This window comes from Heterocephalus glaber, unplaced genomic scaffold (assembly GCF_053883595.1).
Source record: "Heterocephalus glaber isolate CG9 unplaced genomic scaffold, H.glaber_assembly_v1.0 deba00001795, whole genome shotgun sequence".
Lineage (NCBI taxonomy): Eukaryota > Metazoa > Chordata > Mammalia > Rodentia > Bathyergidae > Heterocephalus > Heterocephalus glaber.
In genome coordinates, this window is record NW_028258476.1 from 2,693,846 (window position 1) to 2,716,958 (window position 23,113).

Here is a 23,113-nt window from a genome sequence, read left to right on the forward strand (position 1 = left end):
TTGTCTTTTCATGTGTTTGTCATTAAAATAGTATATGTGTGTGTGTTTTTCCCGGTGAACATTACAATCAATTTTTCTAATTCCTGAAATCTGATGGTTTTATTAAACTAGCATTACATTTATAAATTTACATAGGAAAATTTGTCCTCTTTTTATATTCCTAGGCACAGATGTGCATACCTTCACATTTCATTAAGTCTTTCATAAGAATTTTATAGTTAGGAAGAACTGTTGAGTAGTTATCCCAAAATAAAAGACTGTTATATGAAGTAGCCAATTCATTTGTAAAGTACACAGCAAAGATTCATGAATTAAGTAGCTATTTACAGTAAATAACTTGAAAGTTACTTCCAATCCTGGTCTTCTATAAAAATGTGCTCCTGGGCCGGGGATTTAGCTCAGTGGTTCCACCACCTGCCTCACAAGTGCAAGGACTCGAGTCTGATCCCTGGTACCAAAAAAAAAAAAAAGTGCTCCTAAGGAAATCAAAAAAGAAACATTTGGGCAGGGGATTTAGCTCAGTGGCACTGCACCTGCCTTGCAAGCTCAAGGTCCTGAGTTTGATCCCCGGTACCAAAAAAATTTTTGTTGTTTTTAGTTTTCCCACTTTGAGAACTGCTCATTCAAGACTATTAATTGAGAATGTGTTAAAGGAGTAAAGTAGGTCAGAGATTGTCCTACTTTTGTTTGAAGTCAATGAAAGAGATAGGAACTGAACTATTTGAAAGAGGTCCATAACTAAAAATCTCTCTTTTCAAAAACATATGCTTAAAGTGTATTTACTAGTCAGCCAAAAGTAAGGTGGAAATAGACTGTTAAATTTTCTGTTTAAAATAATGTCAAAGATTATAGAGATACTTCTAAAGATCCAGTTTAAAAAAAAAAAATATATATATATATATATATATATGGGTTTCTGTGATTGAAGGTCAATAAAGGTAGTATCTTGATAGCCTTTGATATAGTAGCAAATGAACTAACAGTGTAACATTAGTGTAATGCTAGTTTTGTAAAAAGCTCTGTTGCCTAGCCAGGCGTGGTGGCGCACACCTGTGATCCCAGCACTTAAGAGATTGAGGGAGGACAATTGCTGTGAGTTCAAGGCCAGCCTGGGCTATGTAGTGAATTCAAGTCCAGCCTGGGCTACATAGGGAGACCTTGTCTCCAAAAAAGAAAGCTCTGTTTCCTATATTATATATGATACATTATTAATTAGTTTGTTGGATCATAATGCTAAATCGAATATAAGAATTTCTCTGAAACCTTTTTCTTGTTCAAATTTTAGGACCCTTCAAAGTTGTACAAGAAAGCAGGTGATGTTGCAGCCATTGAATGCCAATCTGAAGAAAGCATCTATCTTCATTTACAGGGAGAAAATAATCTATCTAAGAAACTTTCTCCAGTACACTCAGAAATGGCAGATTACATTAATGCAACACCATCTACACTTGTTGGTAGCCGGGATCCTGATTTAAAGGACAGATCATTACTTAATGGAGGAACTAGTGTAACAGAAAAGTTGGCACAGCTCATTGCTACTTGTCCTCCTTCCAAGTCTTCCAAGACAAAACCGAAGAAGCTAGGAACTGGCGCTACAGCTGGATTGGTTAGCAAGGATTTGATCAGGAAAGCAGGCATAGGCTCTGTAGCTGGAATAATACATAAGGACTTAATTAAAAAACCAGCTATCAGCACAGGAGTTGGATTGGTAACTAAAGATCTTGGGAAAAAAACAGTGTTTAATGCAGCAGTAGGATTGGTCAATAAGGACACTGTGAAAAAACTGGGAGCTGGCACTACAGCGGTATTCATTAATAAAGACTTAGGCAAAAAGCCAGGGACTATCACTACAGTAGGACTGCTGAGCAAGGATACGGGAAAGAAGCTAGGAATTGGTATTGTTCCAGGTTTAGTGAATAAGGAGTCTGGCAAGAAGTTAGGACTTGGCACTGTGGTTGGATTGGTTAATAAAGACTTGGGGAAGAAATTGGGTTCTGCTGTTGGCCTAGTGGCCAAGGATTGTGGGAAGAAGATTGTTCCAAGTTCAGCAATGGGATTGGTTAATAAGGACATTGGAAAAAAACTAGTGAGTTGTCCTGTGGCGGGACTGGTCAGTAAAGATGCCATAAACCTTAAAGCTGAAGCACTGCTCCCCACTCAGGAACAACTGAAGGCTTCTTGTAGTACAACCATCAATAATCATGAAAGTCAAGATCTTTCTGAATCTCTGAAAGACAGTGCCACCAGCAAAACTTTTGAGAAGAATATTATACGGCAGAGTAAAGAAAACATATTGGAAAAGTTCTCAGTCCGAAAAGAAATCATTAATTTGGAGAAAGAAATGTTTAATGAAGGAACATGCATTCAGCAAGACAGTTTCTCATCCAGTGAAAGGGGATCTTTTGAAACCTCAAAGCATGAAAAGCAACCTCCCATGTATTGCACTTCTCCAGACTTTCAAATGGGAGGTGCTTCTGATGCATCTACAGCTAAATCCCCTTTTAGTGCAGTAGGAGAAAGCAGTCTCCCTTCCCCATCACCTACCATATCTATTAATCCTTTAACAAGAAGTCCCCCTGAAACTTCTTCACAGTTGGCTCCTAATCCTTTACTTTTAAGTCCCACCACAGATCTAATGGAAGAAATTTCTGAATCTGTTGGAAAGAACCAGTTTACTTCTGAAAGTACCCACCTGAATGTCGGTCATAGGTCAATGGGTCATAGCATAAGTATTGAGTGTAAAGGAATTGATAAAGAGCTAAATGATTCAAAAACTACACATATTGATATTCCAAGAATAAGCTCTTCCCTAGGAAAAAAGCCAGGTTTGACTGAATCCAGTATTCATACAATTACTCCTTCAGTTGTGAACTTCACTAGTTTATTTAGCAACAAACCTTTTCTAAAACTTGGTGCAGTAACTGCATCAGACAAACACTGCCAAGTTGCTGAAAGCCTAAGCACTAGTTTGCAGTCCAAACCTTTAAAAAAAAGAAAAGGACGAAAACCTCGGTGGACTAAAGTGGTAGCAAGAAGCACATGTCGGTCTCCCAAAGGGCTAGAATTAGAAAGAGCAGAGCTTTTTAAAAATGTTTCATGTAGCTCACTATCAAATAGTAATTCTGAGCCAGCCAAGTATATGAAAAACATTGGATCATCTTCATTTGTCGATCATGACTTCCTTAAACGCCGATTGCCAAAGTTGAGCAAATCTGCAGCTCCTTCTCTCGCTCTCTTAACTGATAGTGATAAACCATCTCATAAGTCATTTGCTACCCACAAACTATCCTCCAGTATGTGTGTCTCTAGTGACTTTTTGTCTGATCTTTATAAGCCCAAAAGAGGAAGACCTAAATCTAAAGAGATGCCTCAACTAGAAGGTCCACCTAAAAGGACTTTAAAAATCCCTGCCTCCAAAGTTTTTTCTTTACAATCTAAGGAAGAGCAAGAGCCCCCAATTTTACAGCCAGAAATTGAAATTCCTTCCTTCAAACAAAGTCTTTCTGTATCTCCTTTTCCAAAAAAGAGAGGCAGACCTAAAAGGCAAATGAGGTCACCGGTCAAGATGAAGCCACCTGTACTATCAGTAGCTCCATTTGTTGCCGCTGAAAGTCCAAGCAAGCTAGAGTCTGAAAGTGAAAACCATAGAAGTGGCAGTGATTTCTTTGAGAGTGAAGATCAGCTTCAGGATCCAGATGATTTAGATGACAGTCATAGGCAAAATGTCTGTAGTATGAGTGACCTTGAGATGGAACCGGATAAAAAAATTACTAAGAGAAACAATGGACAATTAATGAAAACAATTATCCGCAAAATAAATAAAATGAAGACTTTAAAGAGAAAGAAACTGTTGAATCAGATACTTTCAAGTTCTGTAGAATCAAGTAATAAAGGGAAAGTGCAATCCAGACTCCATAATACAGTATCAAATCTTGCTGCCACATTTGGCTCTAAATTGGGCCAACAGATAAATGTCAGCAAGAAAGGAACCATTTACATAGGAAAGAGAAGGGGTCGCAAACCAAAAACTGTCTTAAATGGCATCCTTTCTGGTAGCCCTACTAGCCTTGCTGTTCTTGAGCAAACAGCTCAGCAGGCAGCTGGGTCTGCATTAGGACAGATCCTGCCCCCTTTATTGCCTTCATCTGCTAGTAGTTCTGAGATTCTTCCATCGCCTATTTGCTCACAGTCTTCTGGGACTAGTGGAGGTCAGAGCCCTGTAAGTAGCGATGCAGGCTTTGTCGAACCCAGCTCAGTGCCATATTTGCATTTACACTCTAGACCAGGCAGTATGATTCAGACCCTTGCGATGAAAAAGGCGTCAAAGGGGAGGAGGCGATTATCTCCTCCTACTTTGTTGCCGAATTCTCCTTCGCACTTGAGTGAACTCACATCTCTGAAAGAAGCTACTCCTTCTCCAATCAGTGAGTCTCATAGTGATGAGACCATTCCCAGTGATAGTGGAATTGGAACAGATAATAACAGCACATCAGATAGGGCAGAGAAATTTTGTGGACAAAAAAAGAGGAGGCATTCTTTTGAGCATGTTTCTCTGATGCCCCCTGAAACATCTACAGTCTTAAGCAGTTTTAAAGAAAAACATAAACACAAATGTAAGCGCAGGAGTCATGATTACCTCAGTTATGACAAGATGAAAAGGCAGAAACGAAAACGGAAAAAGAAATATCCCCAACTTCGAAATAGACAGGATCCAGACTTTATTGCAGAGCTGGAGGAACTAATAAGTCGTCTAAGTGAAATTCGGATCACTCACCGAAGTCATCATTTTATCCCCCGAGACCTTCTGCCAACTATTTTTCGAATCAATTTTAATAGTTTCTATACACATCCTTCTTTTCCTTTAGACCCTTTGCACTACATTCGAAAACCTGACTTAAAAAAGAAAAGAGGGAGGCCCCCTAAGATGAGGGAGGCAATGGCTGAAATGCCTTTTATGCACAGCCTTAGTTTTCCTCTTTCTAGTACTGGATTCTATCCCTCTTACAGCATGCCTTATTCTCCTTCACCCCTTACAGCTGCTCCTATAGGATTAGGTTACTATGGAAGATATCCTCCCACTCTTTATCCACCTCCTCCATCTCCATCTTTTACCACCCCACTTCCACCTCCTTCCTACATGCATGCTGGTCATTTACTTCTTAATCCCACTAAATACCATAAGAAAAAGCATAAGCTGCTTCGACAGGAGGCTTTCCTTACAACCAGCAGGACTCCTCTCCTTTCCATGAGTACTTACCCCAGTGTACCTCCTGAAATGGCCTACGGTTGGATGGTCGAGCACAAACATAGGCACCGTCACAAACACAGAGAACACCGTTCTTCTGAACAACCCCAGGTTTCCATGGACACTGGCTCTTCCAGATCAGTCCTGGAATCTTTGAAGCGCTATCGATTTGGAAAGGATACTGTTGGAGAGCGGTATAAGCATAAGGAAAAGCACCGGTGTCACATGTCCTGCCCTCATCTGTCTCCCTCAAAGAGCTTAATAAACAGAGAAGAGCAGTGGGTCCACCGAGAAGCTTCAGAATCTAGTCCATTAGCCTTGGGATTGCAGACACCTTTACAAATTGACTGTTCAGAAAGTTCTCCAAGTTTGTCCCTTGGAGGATTCACTCCTAACTCTGAGCCAGCCAGCAGCGATGAACATACAAACCTTTTCACAAGTGCAATAGGCAGCTGCAGAGTTTCAAACCCTAACTCCAGTGGCCGGAAGAAATTAACTGACAGCCCTGGACTCTTTTCTGCACAAGACACTTCACTAAATCGGCCTCACAGAAAGGAGCCACTGCCTTCCAGTGAAAGGGCAATACAGACGTTGACAGGTAAGAAGGTAACTTTGTTGTCTGTCATTTGTGTTACAGCAATAAGATTTATGTTCCCACTGGTTGTCTGATACATATTGTTGAAGTTTAAATAGATCTTCCTTTTTTTAGTTTTGTTTTTATAAATGTACTTCAAAATCTTTGAAGTTCAAATTTTCCTTAGATGTAAAAAGTACGGTGAAAAAAAAAAAAGAACGATAATGTCTTAACATTACTTAGCATTACTTTGGTGTTTGAGAAGAGTTCTCATTGTCAAAACAAAAACAATTTTTGGAATTCAGAAAAAACACTGTCTTTCTTGTGTAAAAAGATGTTATTAACCTTGTATATCTCATCATAAAAATCTAACCACTGAAAGATTTCAGCATTGTAAAATTTAATGAATATTTGGAAGGACTTCATTCAGCAGAATACCTTTAGGTATCTTCATAAAAGTTGCTTGAGTTGCCGGGGATTTAGCTCAGTGGTTCTGCCGCCTGCCTTGCAAGCGCAACGTCCCGAGTTTGATCCCTAGTACCAAAAATAAATAAATAAATAAAAGTTGCTTGAGCTAAATACAAAAACACATGGGCCGGGGATTTAGCTCAGTGGTTCCACTGCTTGCCTTGCAAGCGCAAGGACCCAAGTTTGATCCCCGGTACCAAAAAAGAAAAAAAAAACCACATGAAGCACATCTACATAATACATTTGTAACATCTGAAAGTGTCTTTGTAAAACTAAGATAGAAAACAAACAGCCTTCCCCATTCAAATAAAAAGTATACTTAAATTAGCAGTTGTTTTTCAGAGATCTCAACTCTTAAGGGTTTGTAAATTAGCCCTAGAAAGTCCACAAATCCTCTGCAGTTGTGATTAAAATTATATGTACGTGTGTTCACATGTATTTTTCTAGAGAAAATCCATACATTTCATCAGATTCTCTATCTAAACCTCAGTATCCTATCCTATACAGTAAGTCCCTGACTCATGAACAAGTTCTATTCTAGGAGAACATTCATAAGCTTGAATTTGTTCAGAAGTCTGACAAAGTGAGTCCTATGTCTGTGATACGAGTATACAATGTAAAGCATAAAAAACCAAACCTCCATGTCACCACTGCTTTCCTCTTGCTTCCAGACTTCCTGGGGTCTGAGCACTCTGCTACTGTGCACTAATGCACTGTACAGTGAGCACACAGCAGTGTCCAGCAGATATGTGAGCTGCTTCTGCAATTTGTTCACTTCCATATAATGTGAGGTTCTTTCATGTCTGTAAAAATTCACAACTCTAATGTCCTAAGTTGGAAACTTACTGTATAATGGGATCATCATAAGTGAATAGTATGATAGTGTTTAGCACATTGATTTGTACATAGTAACCACACTAATGTTAGTTATTATTCCTCTAAAAGATTAAAATCTTAATACATTAGGGGAAGAACCCCTCAGAGACAAGGAATTTTTATTCTGATTTTCTTTTCATGAACTTTTGAAAAATGAAGACTATATTAGTGCAGAAATTAAGTCTGTGTAGTTCTTAGCAATGTAAAGAGAAAAATTCTATAATGAGTTTCATTTTTTTTTTTACAAATATTTCATTAATGAGTTATTAAATATCAGGTATTTGCAAGGCATTCTACTTTGTGGGCCCTTATTATATAACAGGGAATAATATGTACACAGGTTCATTATTTCTGTGAAAATTTTAGTGGAAGAGATAGCTTAATTAAAAAATTCACTTTCAGGACCAGGGATTTAGCTCAGTGGTGCTGTGGCTGCCTTGCAAGTGCAGGGTCCTGAGTTCAATCATCGGTACCAAAAAAAAAAAAAAAAGAATTCTACTCATTCATTTAATTCGTTTGCTCGTACATTTATTGAATTTCAAAAACATCAGCACTTTCTAATCACTGGCTTATAGTAAAGACCTGATACTACCTCGTTCACTTTCAGTTTCGTGAAGGAAGACAAATACGTAGCAGAGTGGTAAGCCAATAAATAATAGCATGATTGAAGAAAATGCTGTGAAATTAATGTAATAGAATGCTGTGAAGTTAATACATCAGAATAAAGAAGTTTAAAAACAAAGGACAAAGAAAAGGGAATCTACGTGAAATTTTAAGTTATGATCAGGGGATAAAAAGTGGGACTTGAAGAATAAGAAGCAGTCGTGAAATACATGTGTTAAGAACCTGACCTGGGAAAGAAGCTTAGATATTAGATGAACTGGAAAAAGGTTCATTGTGGTAGAAGAGGGAATACAAAAGAGAGAATAGTAAGAGATGTGATGAAAGAAAGAAGCCAGACAGTATATTAAGGATTTTGGATTTTGTTCTAACAGCGGAAGAGCAGAATTCATGGTGGCACACACCTATAATCCCAGTACTGGGGGAGCAGCTGCAGGAGGATTGCTGCAAGTTTGAGGCCAGCCTGAAGTACAAAGTGAGACCCTTTCTTTCAAAAAAAAAAAGGAGTATTGAATATAGTCTTGCATTTTTAAAAGATCATATTGGTTCCTATGTGAACATTGGATTGGAAGGGATAAAAATGATAAGGAAACTAGTAAGGAATTGCAGTAATTTAAGATTGAACATTCAGTAGATTGGTGGTACTGTGCACTGAGACGGAGAAGACTGGAAAGGGAGCATATTTAGGGGAGCGCGTAAGTTTGCTTTCTAAAACATAAATTTTGTTTGTTTTGCTGTGGTGGAGGTTGAACCCAGGGTCTCACACATGCTAAGCAAGTCCTCTCTAACCTCTGAGCTATACTCCTAGGCCTCTAGTACATACGGCTTGAGGTACCTATAAGAAGGCTGGGGTGGAGTTACTCATCAGGCGTTGGATAGCTAGTTCTTGAGGCTCATTAGAAAAATCTTGGCTGGAGGTCAGATCATTTTGCTATGGGTTTTTGAAAACTTGTTTAGTAGTGTCATTCACTAAAAAAGGAAAGAGCTTCTGGGTAAGGTAGAGTTTGGCACTGACCCTTAAAACCTATGCAACTTTGTAAACAGAGCACTAAGAAAAATAATCATTCTAGAAAGAGCAACAGGAAGGCCAAGGATTTAGCTCAGTGGCACCGCCTCGCAAGCGCAAAGTCCTGAGTTTAGTCGCTGGTGTGTGTGTGGTGGGGGGAGGGTAGCAATAGGAAAATGGCAAGTTCGAGGCCAGCCTTGTCTAGACAGTGAGATCTAAGCTACCCTGGCTTAACATAGTGAGGCCTTGATTAAAGACCAAAAAAAAAAAGAAAAGAAAAAAGATTTTAAATTGCTTAAAATGAAAGAAATCATTATGAGTTAACTTTTTAGGAAAAGACTTCATAGATGGGCTAAAGCTGCTCAATTGTAGACACACAAGGATGTCATTAGCAGGATACTTTTAACAGTGCTGGTTCTGGTTTGTTGTCCTTTGTTTGATAAAGTTTGTGATAAACCACACAGTAAACACTTGAAGGAAGGCCTATGGAAGAAAGTGAAATGAATAGACATTTTGAACAGAATTGCATTACTCCTGGCCTTTTTGCATTTAGTTTTGTGTTGGTGTATACTCTGCTCAACTGCTAAGTTGGTGTTGGAAAACTGTGTACTTTGAAAAATAATGTGTGATCTAATGCAACTTTATTATCTTGGTAATACTCTTTATCAATGATGTATGAGTTATTTCACTACAGAGAAATACATTAAAAAACATACTGTACATGTGTGTATCACAAATGTATAATCATGAAAGTGATGAGATTACCCTAAGGAGAATCTGGACATTTTTGCATAAAAATTTAGAACTCTGAGCCAGACATGGTGGTGCATACCTGTAATCCTGGTACTTGGGAGGCTGAGGCAGGAGGATCACTGGAAGTCAAGGCCAGCCTGGGCACAGAGTGAGTTCAAGACCGGTCTGAACTATGTGGCAAGACCCTGTCTCAAAAACAACAACAAAAAAAGAACAGGCATGGTGGAGGCATGGTGGTACATGTTTGTAATCCCAGCACTCTGGGAGGCTAGTGTAGGAGAATCCGAAGTTTAAAACTAGCCTGGGCAATTTATTGACTTAGCAAGACCCTGGCCCCGACAACAACAAACAACAACAACAAAAAAAGGAGAGGGACTGGGATATAGCTTGGTGTATATACTGTGGGGTCAGTCTCCAGTACCACCAAAAAATAGCACTCATAGTCATATTTCCTGGATCTGACAGGGTCCCTTTAGTTGGTGCCTGCTTTTTTCTGTTTGCCGCAGTCCTCACAGTTTTCTGTTGTGTGATGTGTCTGGCCTTTTTTATCAGGAATAAGTGAGTTTGAGAAGAAGTTGATAAAGAATGGGGAAATTAAGGTGAAGATGATGTGAGAGATCAGGTTAGGTTGTTGAATGTATCATCTACATAGACACTGAAATCACCCAAGAGAGCACTTGGGGTGAAATGATGAAGGTGAACCTGGATTAAGGGGTCTCAAGGCACAAGCGAGGTAACAGGGAAATCTAACATGCAGAAGTGTCTGATTTATAATCCCAGTACTCTGGAGACTGGGACAGGATGATTGCCTTGAGTTTAAGGCTAACATAGGCCACATAGTGAGTTCAAGACCAGCCTGGGCTACACAAAGAGACCCTGTCTCAAAAAAAAAAAACCAAAAAAAACGGAGAAAAAGAAATGTCTGCCTCAAGAATAAGAGTTGTTCTTTTCTTTTTTTCTTAAAAAAAAAAAAGGGCCGGGGATTTAGCTCAGTGGTTCTGCTGCCTGCCTCGAAAGCACAAGGACCCAAGTTCGATCCCTGGTACCAAAAAAAAAAAAAAAGCACAGACCTCAGTGAAGGCTAAAAGTTTTTGCAGCCTCTAGGTCCTTCAGTCTTAGGGCTAAGAGTTACCAGTGGTGGGGATGGGAGAATATTCTTAATCTCACTTTCTGTGTCCACCTTTCCTTTCCTACTGAGAATGAAGGTAGAGCTGTCTCTCAGGTACAACTTTGGGAGATTAGCCATTTCTTAGAGGGGCAAGCCTGAGGCCTCACACCCTGCCCTGTAGTTTGACACAGCTCAGGGCAGATGCCCAGCCACTAATCTTGGGGCTGGGATGTTCTTACTGCCTCAGGCCCCAGCATACTTAAGGGGAGGGAGCTCTACCTTGACTGTTCCTGAGGTTTGAGGACTTTGACCCCTTCCAGCTCCCAAGGAGGGTGCTGAGGGTGATGAGTATTGTGATTCCTGCTGGGTCATCCAGTCATTGATACCCTACAAAGCAGGGTTGAAAATGGGCAGTAGGCTGCCAGCTTTGAGCTCCAAGAATGAGGGAGGGGCTGGCTGGAAGCTCCCTTGGTGGGCTTAAGTTGGGGAAAGGAGTGGGACGTAGTCTTTGCTCTTCCATTCAAACCCCACACTCAGCCGAAAGTCTCAGAGCTCTTGTCCCACTGAGGGAAGGTGGGGGCTCTACCTCGGGCTTCAGCCCTCTGGCACTGATGACTGAGGGTCCTGCTGGAGAGCTGTTTCTGTCCTCAAGAAGTATGAGATCTAGGCTTGGGGATTCTGGAAGCTATACAAAGTGGCCCTCTTGCTCCTGTAGGTGGCAGGACTAAGTTTTAGCCACCAGGTCCAAAATTTCAGTGTGTAGGGAAGGCTAGGAGGCCAACCAGGGCCCCAGGGATTTATGGCAGGTCCTGGAAGAGAAAGGGATAGAGGAGCACATAGCTTAGTGGTAGAGTTCAGAGAGGGCCAAGCCCTTCTTACCCTGAGGAAGTCCCTGCTTACCAACCTTTTCTTCCTGACTTCTCTCAGCCTTTATGCCATAGCAAGGACAAGTTGATGAGCGATGAGTCCCTGGGATTTGGAAAAGAGGGCTAAAATATTGGGTTCCTGAGGGGAACTGTAAAGGTTAGAAGTGAGGTGGGGGCTGAATACCTGGGTACTGAGCTGGGAAATGGGTTCCTGGTCAGATCCCACACAGGCCAGCTCATTCCTATCAAATTCTTCCATTCTCTTTTCCCACCCAAAGCGAAGAATAGCCCTCCAACACCAAACTCTGCTCCCTCCAACCCCCTACTATAGTTCTTTCTGTGAACCCAGGAACTGACTCCTACCGTGATTTTCTAATAGAAACCTAATAAGCTTTTTTTCAGGTAAACATGGAAACAAGTTTAACCTTTTAATTAAAAGCAGTTGGGAAAGACTTTCAACTAGGCAAAATATTAGGAAATAACTGCATCAAGCTCAGATGTCTCCTAATTTGATTACTTTGAAAATCAGAATTTATTTTGTTTATGGTATACGTTAAGTGTTTTGGTTTCTGGCACCAGGGATTGAACTCCAGACCTTGTGTTTGTGAGGTAGGTGCAGCACCACTGAGCTAAATCCCTAGCCCCTACTTTGTGTTTTTATTCTTAATTTTTTCCTTAAGATGATGGCTGTCCTGTATTATTTTGTACCTGTTGTGTATCAAGTGCAAGGAATGCAACTATAAGTAACATAATTTGTCTCAAAGAATTTGTTTAGCAGAGGACACAGATATGTGTACAAATAAGTATTGATAATTCCTAATACTGAGAAGTGAAGGACTCACTTTAAAGGTGTTGGGAAGGAGTTTTAAGTTTAGCATCCAAAGCATAAGTAGTGAAGAATATTTCTTACTGAAGAATATTTCTTACTGAAAAATGAATTTACTTCAGGCTTGTGACACTGTGCTCAGTTAAGTATTTGTACTCTGGTGTGGGACCCAAGATATGAGGCTGGAAAAATAGGGACAGACACATCAAGGATTTGGAGCTAACCCTGTAAGCAAGTGCAGGTTAAGAATTTTAAGCAGTGTGATTTGCTGAGATTACATTGACAACAGTGTAAAAAATGGACTAGAGAAAGGAGTATCATAGTACTTTGGAAATTATCCCAGTAAAATATTATGAGGGCCTAAACTTAGGTAGAAATAGAAAAGACATATTCAAAAGCACCAGTTGGTAAGGAAACAGAAAAATACTAGAATCGCTCCCAGATATTAGACAGTTGGTTGAACAGAGAGTCACAAAAAGCAAAGTTACAAATAATTTTAGCTTTCATTCTGTTTTGTGCAACATAAGGATCTGTAGCTCAAAAGAGGTCAGACCTGAAGATTAAATTTTTACATAGCTGATTATTAAATGGATGCATATCGAGGCCATACTCTTAAGCGAAATAAATAGGACATATATGTGTAAATACTGAATTGTCTCTGGTGTAAGAAACTGAAATTGCAAATGAGGACCAAAATGTATAATAGATCATGTGAAATAGGAAGGAAAGGTTTGAGGGGGGGAGAAAAAATTAAGAGAAAAGAAGGAAGAAATGGAAAAAAAGTTTTTGTAAATAGGAAGGGTGCCGGGGTGGAAGGGCGGCAAGTGGACTAGGAAAAAAATAAGAACTAAGACATATCATGTGCAGGTACAAGTTCCCACTGATAAATGTGTTCACAATGTATACCTAAAATGTACCAAGAAGTTTAATTTAAAAAATAAAGTCCTAAGAAGAAATGACAATATTTAGAGTGAACACATTGAGTTTGTCTGTTTTTTGACAAAGGGACTTGCTAAATAACTTCAGGCTGGTCTGTGTAGCCTGGGCTGGCTTCAGACTTAGGGTGAGCATCCTGGCTCTGCGTACTCAGTTCTGGGATTACAGGCATGCACCACCATACCTGGCTCACAGTGAATTTTTTTCTTTTTAAAAAACAGGATCTGGCCTTGAACTCACTATGTATATATCCCAGGCTGGCCTTGAACTTGCAGCAATCCTCTTGCCTCAGCCTCCCAACTGCTCGGATTACATACATGCTTTCACACTGAGTTTCTTAAGGGAATTTATAGTTAACATTGTCAAGTGTTAGATCAGTTGGAAATATACAGAAAGTATACAGTTGGCTTTGGCAGTAGGTTGGCTTTTATGTTCTTGGAGCAGTTTGCATAGTAGCAAATGTTAGGTTTCTAGAACCAAGTAATAAATGGGAATTCAGATATAGATAATTAAAATTTTTATACCTTTACATTTTGCTATTTCTTACCCTTTTTTTTTGGTATCAGGAATCGAACTCAGGACCTTGTGCTTGCGAGGCAGGTGATGGAACCACTGAGCTAAATCCCCGGCCCTCTCACCCTTTTTTGGTAGTAATTCTTACGACTTACCTACTTTTTCCTGAATGATTACAGAATTGTTGATCACCTTTGAGACATTATTATTCTGAAACAACTCCTAGTGGCCAAAGCTTGGACAATTTAAGTGACCAAATAGTATTAGGCTGTAATCTTAAAGATAAATATCCAGAAGTCTGTGTTGATAAAAATAAATGGTTGGCTAAATAAATACATAGAAGGGGCAAATATTCTTTACAGAAAAATTCAAAATGATATATGTAGACCATCCCCTATTAGAAGGTGGAGCTTAGTCCTCCTCCTCTTCTTTTTGAATGTGGGCTGGATAATAATGACTTATTTCCAAAGAATGAAGTGTGCAGAGAGGAAAATAGTAACTTCACACAGCAGAACCCTGACAAACATAAACTTAACCAAGTACAGGATTGACTTCACCTATGCTAAGACACGATGTTGTAATGTGACAGGGGATCTTCATCCCTGTGTATGTTTTCCAGAAACCTATGATACCAATCTAACTGGAAAAAAAGGGACTTATTGCTTAGAATTATGGAGGGAATGATGGCACATGTTAATCTCAGCACTGTGAGAGGCTGAGACATGATTGCAAGTTTGAGTCCAGCCTGAGTGACTTAGTGACATCCTGTCTCAAAATAAAAAAATAAATAAAGAGCTGGGATGTAGCTCATTGCTACAGCCCTGTGTTTGCCCCTACCTTTCAAAATAGTATCAAGGACCTAAAAAAGCTAGGAAGACTGAGAAACTGTCACAGATCAGAAGAAACTAAGGGACATGTGAAAACTGAATACCATATGATAGCCTAGATTGGACCCTCTAATAGGAAAAGTATATTAAGAAGAAAAATTAGCGAAAGCTAAACAGTATCTAGACTTTCATTAATAATAAAATGCCCATGTTAATTTCTTAGTTTTGAGAACTGTACCTACTATAGCAATAGCCACCCAGGCGTGGTGGCACACATCTATAATCCCAGCACTCAGGAGGCTGAGGCAGGATTGCCAGGAGTTCAGGGCCAGCTTGGAATGCATAGTGAGCTCAAGGACAGCCTGAACTACAGAGCAAGACCCTATCTTAAAAATATATATAAAAGATAAATAAAATTATTCCAAAGTAACAAGTTTGTTTTTTTTAAAGCGGAGTCCAATTTATTAAGTAAAATATATCTGAAACTGGTAAGTGATTATGGAAAAAATAACAACTCTTCATTATTTCCCCTAAATGGATTTATCATGTTTTAGGGTTTGTTTAGCAGGGAGTGGTACTGAGAAGTAAATCCAAATATTGCTGAGCTACATCTCCAAATGTTTTATGTTTTTGTTTTGAGGTTCATTCACTCAGCTACATTCCCTGGGCTGAGCTAGACGTATCTATCCTCCTGCTTCAGCCTTCTGAGTAACATATTACAGACATACTCCCCACCCGCCACCCAACAAAGCAGACATATTTGATAGGTAATGTTGATGTAATTTCAGGAAAAATAAGTGAAACCAGATTAAGGGCCCAGGCAAAGAATTATAGGTCTAATCAGTTGTAAGGTTTTGTTTTTATTTTTGGTTTTTTTTGTAGTACAGTTGAACCCAGGGCCTTGGCAAGGAGCTATGTCCTCAGCTCTTTTTTTTATTTTAAGACAAGCTGGTCTCAAACTTGTGATCCTTCTGCTTCAGCTTCCCAGAATTCTGGAATTGTAGGTGTGCACCACCATACCTGGTCGTAACTTTTTTAATATATAAATTATGTGCATGTGATTGTTTGTGTATTTTTCTAATTTGTATATTCTGTATTAAAAATTAAAAACTAATAGTCTAAAGCCAGGTATGCCTATAATTCAAACACTCAGGAGGCTGAGACAAGAGGATAGGCAGGAGTTCAAGACCAGCCTGAACTATATAGTGAGACCCTATCTCAAAAAAACAAATCAGAGGCTGGGGATTTAGCTTAGTGGCATGGCGCCTGCCTCACAAGTGCAAGGTCCTGAGTTCAATCCCTGGTACAGAAAAAAAAAAAAATTCGATCTCTGGTATCAAAAAAAAAAAAAATCAAAACAAAACGGATTTAACAGTTTATAATCAGCTTTTTGCAAATGAAGTTGTAGTGAAATTATACACTTAAATGAGGCTAGGTTTGGTTTCATCTAATCCCAGTAAGTGATTCTTTCCAGGTAATCTGTCAGGCCGACATGAAATACATCTAGTGAGAGAGAGTAGCCGACCTAGATGTCGGAGATTCTTATTTGTAAGCACTTTTGACTCATGGCTGTCTGAACATATGGCAGAACTTGTGGCCTTATTTCCAAAGCAGACAAAGCAGTAGTGTCAAGTATCTTGTGTTTAGCCTTTATAGCTTACAAAGGATAAAATAAGCAGACAGTGGGATATTATGGGAGATGACTGACTGCATGTAAGTATTATGCATTACATATTTGAATGTTGTTAACTATTTTGTGCCCTCCAACTAAATTGGAACTAGATATTTTTGTTTGGAAAAAAATATATTTCAGACAGCTTCTGTAGAATTGTGTACAAAGTACATCCATAAGTAAAGTGTGAACATGTGGAGATGAAAGCAGAAAATTAATTGCGGTGATTAGTTCTGGGAATTTCCAAAAGGATTCCATTTCAGAGAAGGGTGTGAGCTATATCCCAATATATATAGCTCAGTGTAGAGCACTTGCCTATCTTGTTCGAAGCCCTGGGTTCAATCCCTAGTACCAGTTAAATAAATAATTGTATAGGCATGTAAATGTTGGTGGAAAAGATTGACTTAAATGTTAGAAAACTTTTTTTTTTTTTGGTACCAGGGATCAAATTTGGGACCTTGCGCTTGCCCAGCAGGTGCTGGAACCACTGAGCTAAATCCTTGGCCCAGAAAACTTTTTTTGTTGGTGCTGGAGATTGAACCCAGGGCCTTGGCATGCCAATTAAATGCTCTTAACTCTGAGCTATATTCCAGCTAAAGCTATTGTACAATGTTTCATTTTAAAATTTATATCATCTTTGAACTAATAGTATCCTGCTAATTCTAGCACACTTAATCTGTTTTTCTGTGGTTTACGCAATGATATTTGTAGCTTTGGAAACATCAGACATTCTGTTCATTTAAATCATTTCCAAGCTGAGTGGTACTTCAGAGTTGAACTCCAAACAGGTGGTGTCCAAAATCCACACTATTTTAAGTTACAAAAATTAAAATACAGTAGTAAATTTAGAATGAAAGAAGTACATGTTTTATCCAGCCAAATTGTTGGGTTCATTTATTGTGTTCCGTTAGTGATTTGTATTCAGCACCAGGGAAATTGGACATTTTTTAGCCTAGATTCTTCAGAGTTTCAGTGAAGTCGTTACGTTGAATCTTTTTTCTCAGGATTTTGTGAGGTCTCCATCCCTTCTTCTCCCCTCCCCCACACCAAAACTGTTATCTGAGAACTTTCTTTGTTCTGATATCTTTGCCCATTTGACTCTTTTCTCGCACCCAGGCATCTGTAAGAGTAGTATTTTTTTTAAATCTTTGATTTCTTTGCGTTCCTCCTATATAGTTTCAATCAAGATCTTTTGTGACAAATCAGCTTCAAAACACCTTCTTGGTCTCTGCTCATTTTTGGGTATAATGTAGAGATAGCCAGATTCTTATCACTAATTGTTACATTCTTTTTTCCTTTTTTTATCTTTCTGACATTATTATCCATGAGTTCATCTTACAGTTTTGCTGTAAAACTCTTTCCCCCTTTTTGTCTGAATTGACACAAGTGTTTTTCTAAGACCTGTCTTTATCTTTAAAAGTTCACCAAATAGTGGCCAAATTAAATTCAGTCTATAATCGGAACTACTTCAAACGCTCCTTCTCATGTCCAAGCTCATTTTTAATCCTGAATTGCTTGTATGTACTGTTCCAGTTTGTGATGCTGTTTGTCAATTTCCCTTCTTAGTAGTAGTCCACCTTCTTATTTACCTGAAGGACTTTATTTCCAACAAAGAAAAAGAATATACTGCTATTAATTAGTACATACTTATGGTAAAGTCTGATTTTATTTAGATATATCTTGTTTTGTGATTCATCTGTAATGTCTACTTCACTTATATATGTCAAATTTCTAAACATTGTTCTAAGACTCTTGAGTATTGAGAGATCCCAGAGTGTTTCTACCCCAAATTTTGTGAACTGTGGAATTCCGTGTTTATATTTGTTTTCAACTTTACAGTAAATTGAAATGAGAAATGATAGGAACTCTCTGGTATCTCTGTATTCTTTGAGAAATTATCAGATTTTGTTGAATTGGAGGGTTGAACTGGATTTTCTTGAACTTGGAGGGTCTTCACACATCCTTCTGGACAGATCTAAAGTTACCACTGTTGAGACATGAGCAAACATTCCTCACGTGATAGAGAAAGCAACAAAGCAGCAACCCCTGTGGAAACAACCATAATTTAAAAGAACCAAAGAACCACATAGGGAAAGCAGAAAAGTACTGTTCCTTGGTAAAGAATTGAACAGAAACTCACCAGCTTCTGCTTCAGACTTGTCACTTGGGCACATCTGGTTTTATTGCTATGGTCCAGGACATAATCCCAGCCCTAGAGAAGCTGTGGTAATGAGTCAGTGAATTGGAGATTCATTTCAGAGGAGCTTTCTCCTCTTCTACAAGCACCCACCAGTGCTATAGGGACTTGTCATATGAATACTCCCTAATTGAATTCACTTTTATACTTCAGATAAATGGTTGAAATTCTAGATTAGATTAGTTACAACTCCTTAGTTGGGCATAAGACTCTTTAATTTTTAATTTTAATTTTTAATTTTAAGGTATAAAATTCCATGATGAGGTTGGGGTAGGTATAGCTCAGTGCTAAAGTACCTGCTTAGCATGTACAAGGCCCAGGTTCAATCCCCATCACTAGTAAAAAATAAAATAGGCACATGAGCCAAATTAAACCTCCCCCTTAAAACTAAATAGATAAATGTTCCATAATAAACATATGGAGCCAATTTATAATGATAACTAATGTTTATAAAGCACTTTAAATTTTGTAAAATGATTTTTGAGATTAATATTATCTTGTTTTGGTATTTAAAACAATCTTGCGATTTAGAGTGCTTCACTAGTAAAGCACGAAGATCGTCATGAGTTTGAGGCCAGTCTGGGCTACGTAGTGAGTTCAAGGACAGCTGGAAATAGATAGCGAGACTCAGTCTCCAAAAAAAAAATAGAGTGGTTTCCTAATTCAGGCATGTTTACTTACTTTGATCCTGTAAGCTGTTGCATGTCCAGGAGTCAAACCCAGGAGGATGCCTTTCTTCGTTTTCCATATAATTTACAACATATGCTCAACTCTGCATTTCATTTTGTTTTAGATTTAGAAACATAGGTATATTGGTCTCTGTTGAAATAGATAAGCTAGTTCTCTCTGGACATTATCTTGTTCTTCTCTAGCTACCCAGGTGCATAATGAGACTTTCAAAACAATATTTTACTGGCAATATTGGAGATAATGTTTGCAGATTTCATATGATTTCTGTTGTTAGGCCAATTTTAACATACATTACTTTTGTACATCTCTAATAGGTTGCTACTTCTTGTACATAGTTGACAGCATCATTTTTCTAGTCTTAAACTTGTTTACTTTGCATCATTGGGTCATGTTTTTTCAGTACCCTCATCCTCTTACTACTCCTACTACTGTTTTTAAATGAAAAGGATTCGAAAGTTGATGATGATCAAGTCATAGAGATCTGTATCTCAAGGATACGACTTTAGTCTCTTTAAGTATAGAATAGTGTTAAGAAGAGCTCTGCTCTGTGAACAGGGAATTCAAAGAGACTTTTAGAAATAAAAAGTGAAAACCTTCCTGAATGACATTTTATTCCGATCTCATTAAATCCTAAGAATAGGCTGCTGGCCTCCATTACTTTCAGGAAATGAAAAATGGCTCAGAAGCTAAGTGAGCTAAGCCATCTCTCTCTTCAATTGTTTCAGTTTCTCAGGAATTGCTGTACAATGCTGCCAATAACGATCTCCGGGGATCTGACCCCCATTCCACCTCCCACTGCCTCCTCTGCAGCTCCAGATGCCACCAAAAGAAGGAGCTTTGAAGAAAGTGCCTGTACCCTCCTTTACCCTGAGGTGGGTGAGGCCAGGCAGGGTGATTCTCAGGATATCCTGATGATCAAAGGTATAGTTGAAGCCTTCATCAAGACGTTCTTGAAGATGACCAAGAAATTTGGGAAATGTTATCACATAGTCTAGGAACTGAAGACAGAGCTCAAGGATGGATGGCACAGATGCCTCCTGAAATGTGATACATGATGATATACACACCTTAAATAAGCTCCTAGAGGGCAGAGTTTATTAAAACACTGTTTTATAATCTCTTCCCCCACCCTGTAATATCTAGTACATATAACATAAAAATGTACTTACATGTTTATGTAAAAATATATACTTATATGTTAGTATATGTATATTTAGTCTGAGAGAGAAGACTATAAAAAGTGCTCTCAAACTCCTTTTTTCCCTGTTACTTAATTTACAGTCGCCCATTTATCAGGAATGGTGATAGAGTTCAGAAATGTCTGAAGCTTCTTGGCCACTGATGTCTTCTGTCTTGGCTATGTGTCTGGGTAGGGTATATATATCTATTCTGTAAAGTTTTCAGTGTTAATACCGAAAGTCTTCATTGATGCCTGGACTTTTATTTCTTAGGTGTTATATTACATGTAACTCATTAGTGGAAATCTTACCCTATCTGAACCATATTTGAAGGGGATTTATTGTACTGTTGGCTTTTAAAATCCCTTTGTGTCTGTTTTTAAGATTCAGTAATAAACAGTCTCACTTCTTGGATAGATCTTACATCAGTTGTCACTGTTTCAGAAGAAAGATATGTTATCATAGCTCTTGAAAAGCAAATCTTATATCTCATCTGAGCATTGCTGCCAGGAGCCTACTAAAAGAATATTTACAGTGATGTGATTAAGATACTGCTTAATTGAAAGAAAGCTTATGGTCTGCTATTTCTCTTAAAGAAAACGAAATATTAGAAACTTAGCTCTATTCATTTCTTCCATCTCTTATGTTTTCCTTCAGTGATTTAATCACTTCTTCATCAAAGAGTTAACTCTCATTTAGAGGCAGATCTTTAAAATCTTATCTTCAGGTTTAGATTTCTTGTATCTTTTGTGCCTCCAATTATATGTTAGAACTTATGATTCATAAATTTTTTAAAGATAAAAAGTGAATATTGGGCCGGGGATTTAGCTCAGTGGTTTCGCTGCCTGCTGCGCAAGTGCAAGGACCCGAGTTCGATCCCTGGTACCAAAAAAAAAAAAGTGAATATTTCATGTGCTGCTAGATTTTTTTGATTATGGTAACAATAAGATAGACAATTATTATGTATTTTCAACAGTTGGCTTTTTAGATTATAAGGAAACTAGCGTCATAACAAGTATATTTTATTCAGGAAAATAATCTTCCTGAACAATATACTTTCTCTTGAGCCAGAGATAGCTAAATATGCCACATTACTTTGTGATTTTACTAAAATTAACTAAGACTTTTTGAAAGGAAGTTAAGTTTATTTTCATGACCTTTTATGTATATAACAAAGGAACCTTATGTATACAACTTCAAAGATTTATTCTGTTTCATGAATAAATTTCTCAGTTCTTGCAGAATTTTTATAGATGAAAAGCAGTGTAAAAATTATTTTTATAAATTGGATAAAATGTGTGCATTCAAGGTCCAACTCTTCAGTTTCTTCTGTGATTCTATTAAATGAAATACTTACATAGGATCTGCTTATCTCACATTAACTGTTCCTAATTAATTGTAATAAGTTCTATTTGTGGGTTTATATGAATTTTAATACAGTCATAAAATCAGGAATGGCTTTGATTAGAACATTGCTAGTTGGGCCGGGGATTTAGCTCAGTGGTTCCAGCGCCTGCCTTGCAAGCGCAAGGTCCCAAGTTCGATCCCTGGTACAAAAAAAACAAAAAAAACCCCACAAAAAAACAAATGAACATTGCTAGTTATTTCATAAATATTTTTAATAATGCTTCATAATGGTGATACATAAAAACTAAATTCTATACATTGTTCATTATTCCACTAAAACTAGCTTTCCCTCTGCTAATGCATGTAAAGAATTTTATATACAGGAGAAATTATATGACACCTGGGAAATTCTGTTGGCAACATCTAGTGTGGTTTGTCCTCCACTTGCTTTCCTGTTGTCAGCTTTTACAAGTTATATTATTACAGGGAATGGCAGTGGTAGCAACTAAAATATACAATTCTGACACAGAATGGTTTGATACTGTTAGACATGAATTTTCCTATGATTTTTATCTTTTCAGGTTCCCAGTCAACCTCAGATAAACCTTCCCAGCGACCATCAGAGAGCACAAACTGTAGCCCTACCCGGAAGAGGTCTTCATCTGAGAGCACTTCTTCAACAGGCTAGTGCTGTTTGTTTTACCACATTTTCAACATAGTTTCCTGTTAATTGTAATGACTCATGAAAACAAAAATGAGAGCCCAGTGGTGCTGTGCCTCCCTGGCAAGTGCAAGGTCCTGACTTTGATTCAAAACATACGTGCAATCCCAGCACACTAGGGGTTGAAGCAGTTTAATGACTTTCAAGACCCTATCCGGGAAGGAGGGCAAGTTGATGGGAGTAGGAATGTAATTGAGTACAAAGGTTCCCCAGGACCATGGAAGGAGAAGGAGTGAGGGAGATTTTGATATGTGAGAATCAGTAATAGTGTACACTCAAACAATATAGCATTCTCCTTACAAAGGTAAATTGAGGTTAAAGAGTGTATTTTATCATAGGGAATTGTGAATTATTGGGAATTGTGAAGCTATTTAATACATCTTTAGATGTATGTAAAATTCTTTAGTAAAGTAATAATAATTTCCAAAATAGCAATCACAGATCTCTGAGGATATGCAAAATAATTATGATGCCATGAGAAGAACCTCTATTAAAACTTAATTTTAATTTCAACTTTTCAGTTTCTTTCCATATTTGTATATTTCAGAATATATAAAGCCAGGCATAGTGGCACATGCCTGGAATCCCAGCACTTGGGAGGCTGAGGATAGAGGATCACTGTGGGTTTGAGACCAGCCTGGGTTATGAAGTGAGTTCAAGTCTAGCCTGAACTACAAAGCGAGACCCTG

The 23,113-nt window shown here is 38.3% G+C and overlaps 1 protein-coding gene across 10 annotated transcripts in view; it reads left to right on the forward strand.

Moving 5' to 3' along the window:
- The window catches only part of Ash1l (ASH1 like histone lysine methyltransferase), a 175,911-nt gene that overhangs the window by 50,591 nt on the left and 102,207 nt on the right, over positions 1 to 23,113 (forward strand). For 6 of the 10 annotated variants that reach the window (XM_087203476.1, XM_087203478.1, XM_021249297.2 and 3 more), the window contains 2 exons: positions 1,286 to 5,843; positions 22,285 to 22,386. In XM_087203476.1, coding sequence (XP_087059602.1) covers positions 1,286 to 5,843; positions 22,285 to 22,386 — 4,660 coding nt within the window. Of the gene's footprint in view, positions 1 to 1,285; positions 5,844 to 19,903; positions 20,100 to 22,284; positions 22,387 to 23,113 lie in introns of those variants that run through there. The other 4 variants (XM_087203482.1, XM_087203483.1, XM_087203481.1 and 1 more) reach the window with 3 other exon arrangements.